The 3,619-nt window shown below is 37.1% G+C and overlaps 1 protein-coding gene across 1 annotated transcript; it reads right to left on the bottom strand.

The window, feature by feature from the left end:
• Positions 1-2,786: 2,786 nt before the first annotated feature.
• Positions 2,787-3,619, bottom strand: LOC133819445 (major allergen Pru av 1-like). The gene has a single exon (XM_062252707.1). It carries the CDS (start codon positions 3,515-3,517, stop codon positions 3,035-3,037), a length of 483 nt encoding a protein of 160 aa, XP_062108691.1. The 5' UTR covers positions 3,518-3,619; the 3' UTR covers positions 2,787-3,034.

Here is a 3,619-nt window from a genome sequence, read left to right as displayed (position 1 = left end):
TTATGATCAAAATATTTTAACCCTAACCTGTCAATTGACTTTAGGAAACACATTTATGTTCAAACGACCTAATTAGCAGATCTTGGACTATTTAAAACACACAATGTAACAGTCTTGGTTATCCAAGGCGTTACAATCCATATCCTCTCCTATGTTTATGAAAAATAAAAGAAACGACACTAAATAAGCACATGATAGAGCAGAATGTCTATATAAAGCTAATTTTTTGTAAATTTGGGCAGTATTCCCCCTATATTATTAACATAACCATCTATCAATTTAATCAATAAAGCAAGCACAACACAATTTAAATACAAGAAAAAAAATACATAATCCTAGATAAAATTGGGCAGGATTTCACCTATACTTATGACCTAACCATCTACATGTCAATTGAAAAATAAACAATTCAAACGACATACAATAAGTGTATTCCTTATAGCTCTACAGCACACAATCAAATTTCCTATAACCTACTTCACTAAATCACACAAGTTCTTAACCTTCCGTTATCATCGGAGCACACAATTTTAATCTCAAAACCTATTTCACTATGGATGAATATTTAAGATATTCAAACTGCTCTAATATTTGTTTAATAATATTGAAAGTAGAAGTAAGAGAATATATATGTACCTCTTACAATTAATAATCCAAGCTAGCAAAATTACTTCACCTAGCAATCTATTTTTCTGTTAAAACCACAACAACAAAAATTAAATTAATAATTAATAAATAAAATATCACTAAATAAGCAATAAGCAATTGTTCTGTAGTCAGTTTTGTGGTTGATATTGGACGGATTTGCAGTGATATGATTAGTGGCTCCGCTGTCCAAATACCAAGCATTTTCTTGCTGGTTTTCATTTGTCGAAGTGAGGTAAGCTTGTTGTCCATTACCACCTGAATGTTGCTGGCCACAGGAAAGGAGATTATCATTCTGACCATTATGAGAGTTGAAATTAGTTTGGCCTTGATTGGTTATATCAAACCTATGGTAGCATTTTGAAGCTATATGATCCACTCGACTGCATAACTGACGCAGAGTTCAATTTCCTCTACCCCCTCTTCCTTGGCCGCGACCACGGTTCTAACCATGACCAGCATGGGTGGTTAAAGAAGTAGGAGAGCCTTGAAGGTTGAGACTGCGCCAGAGTTGAGTAGCAAGGTCAACGCTCGGGATGGTGTTGTCAGCAGAGGCAGGGATGTTGAGTTGTTCGAGATGCATCTCCTAGCTTTGAAGCATGTATTGGACCTCTTGAAGAGTAACTGAATCATGCCTGGAAGTGATATTGACGACGACAGAGTCGAAGTCATGACCGAGACTGCCAAGAATATAGAGAATAAGCTTGTCGTCGGAGATAAGCTGACCAGCAGAGGCAAGAATTTCCGCAAGAGATTGTATCTTCAACATATAGTCATGAACTAAGAGATTGCCTTTCTTAAGAGATTGTAGCTGAAAACGGAGTTGAAAAGTTCGTGCTTTGGAGTTAGTAGTGAACAAACTATCAAAGGTGCTCCAAACCATGTGAGAAGTGGTGCATCTTACGTCATGACCGAGCATCATTTCAGAGATAGAGTTGAGTAACCAACACATAATAGCTTGATCCGTTTAAACCCAGATACTAAAACCAATATTCACCTGTCAAGACTCACCAGGGATTAAACCACCAGTGGTGTGATCAAGAAACTGAGGAGGACCCTTGGTAGTGCCGAGAATGAAACCATCCAGGTCATGAACACGAAGAGCTAAAAGGACTTGAGACTGCCATAAGGGGTAGTTGCATCTATCTAACTTAAGAGTGAGAGGAGCAAGACTCTGAAATGGAGAAAAAGAGGTAAAGAGAGATGAGGGAACCGCAACAGACTGAGATGTAGAAGGGACAGTGGGAGTCGTGGAAAAAATTGGGACTGAGGGGAGAGTGGAAACAACTGGAACATATGTGGTTATGGAAGAAGGCAAAGAAGATGGGAAAGGGGGGGAATGGGGTTTGGTGAGGGAGTTGTGGTGGGGGTTGTGGTGATGGAGTGATCATCTTGAGAAGACTCCTGATAAGACCTTTCACGTGAGGATGCCATGGACGTTAGTCACTGGCTCTTGATACCAAGTTTAAACAAAAGAAGAAGAAGAAGTCTTGAAATATGACTGCTGGTATATTATTGAAAAATGCTCAAAACATTTCAAAATCTATACAGAGTAGTGAGTGGAATTTATAGAGCCAAGGCTGGTACAGAAAACACCAGCTCATTGGCTCGTACAGATGAAGAATATAATAGTACAGTAATTACAAAATATCAGTTCTACTTTTCCACAATATGCGGACAGCTAATAACAAAATATCAGTGCTACTTTTCCACAATATGCGGACAGCCAATAACTAAAAACATAATTTGTTATGACAGCTCATGATTAGCTATCCTGACATGTCAGCATCTTGCTTGTTAATTGATGATGCCACATCAATTCCATTCATCTTAATATTATCCAAGCAAATATTTAAAATTACATATAAATTTAATTGTCAATCAACATTGTCAAAAAAATAAAAACAAATTAAAACTACTATTTTCAAAATAGAAACCGATTCGAGAAATTCAAATTGAAGTGATTTTTGTATCATAGTCGAATTGGGCCTTCAAGGTCAACAACTTTTGATTTGTTTTTTGCTTCTAAAACTTAATTAATTTGATTTCAAATTATCAGCCCCTTTCGATATTTTATCTTTGATCCCAGTCTTCACAAATCAGAAATATTTATAGTTCCATATAAAAAGGTTACCATCAAATGTTCAATTGTGTTTTGATAAATTAATTCCAACAGAAAACAAATACAACACTTTTATATCTCACATCATTACAAATACAGTATTAACACTACTTAAAGAAATATTATGATCAGTAATAAATTACACACTAATCAAAAAGAAAAAACCAAGAGCCACACACATATATAATTTTGAACTTAAATATAGAAATAATACTCTTTCTTCTTAATAAGAAAGATGGTGTAGTATATATATGCCTAAAGGCAGATTTAGTTGTAGGCATCAGGGTTGGCCACAAGGTAAGCTTCAATGGCTTTGAATAGGTGAGAGGCCTTTTCTTTGCCTTCCTTAATATGGTCCTCCTTGATCTCATGGCCACCTTTGGTATGGTACTTGCTGATGCTCTTGACAATGGATCCTCCATCAGCAGAAGCCACCAAGTTGGTCTCATAGTTGATCTTCTCCACAACATCACCAAGGGCATCACCTTCAATGACAGTGTAATTGTATCTGAAGTTGTCAGCATCAACTGCGTCCACTTGGTGCTTCACATACTTGTACTGACTCCCCTCACCAAAGCTAATCTTCTTGATGGTTCCAGGCCCTCCATTTCCCTCCAAGATCTCAGTGCTCTTAATGGCTTGGGGGACAACTTTGGGGATGAGGTTGTCAGCATCAAGGACAAATGCCTTGAATAGCCTTGCCGGAGGGATAGAAGAGATGGTCTCAGTTTCATATGTGAAAACACCCATTGTAGTGGATATGTATGTATATGAGAAGGAAGATGTAGTTTTGATTAGAAGCAGAGAGGAAAATTGAGGATTAAATGAGGTTATGGAGGATTTGAATGATGA

The sequence above is a fragment of the Humulus lupulus genome, chromosome 2 (assembly GCF_963169125.1).
Source record: "Humulus lupulus chromosome 2, drHumLupu1.1, whole genome shotgun sequence".
NCBI classification, from domain to species: Eukaryota; Viridiplantae; Streptophyta; class Magnoliopsida; order Rosales; family Cannabaceae; genus Humulus; species Humulus lupulus.
Note: the sequence above shows the minus strand (reverse complement) of the source record. Positions and strands in the feature narration are given on the sequence as shown.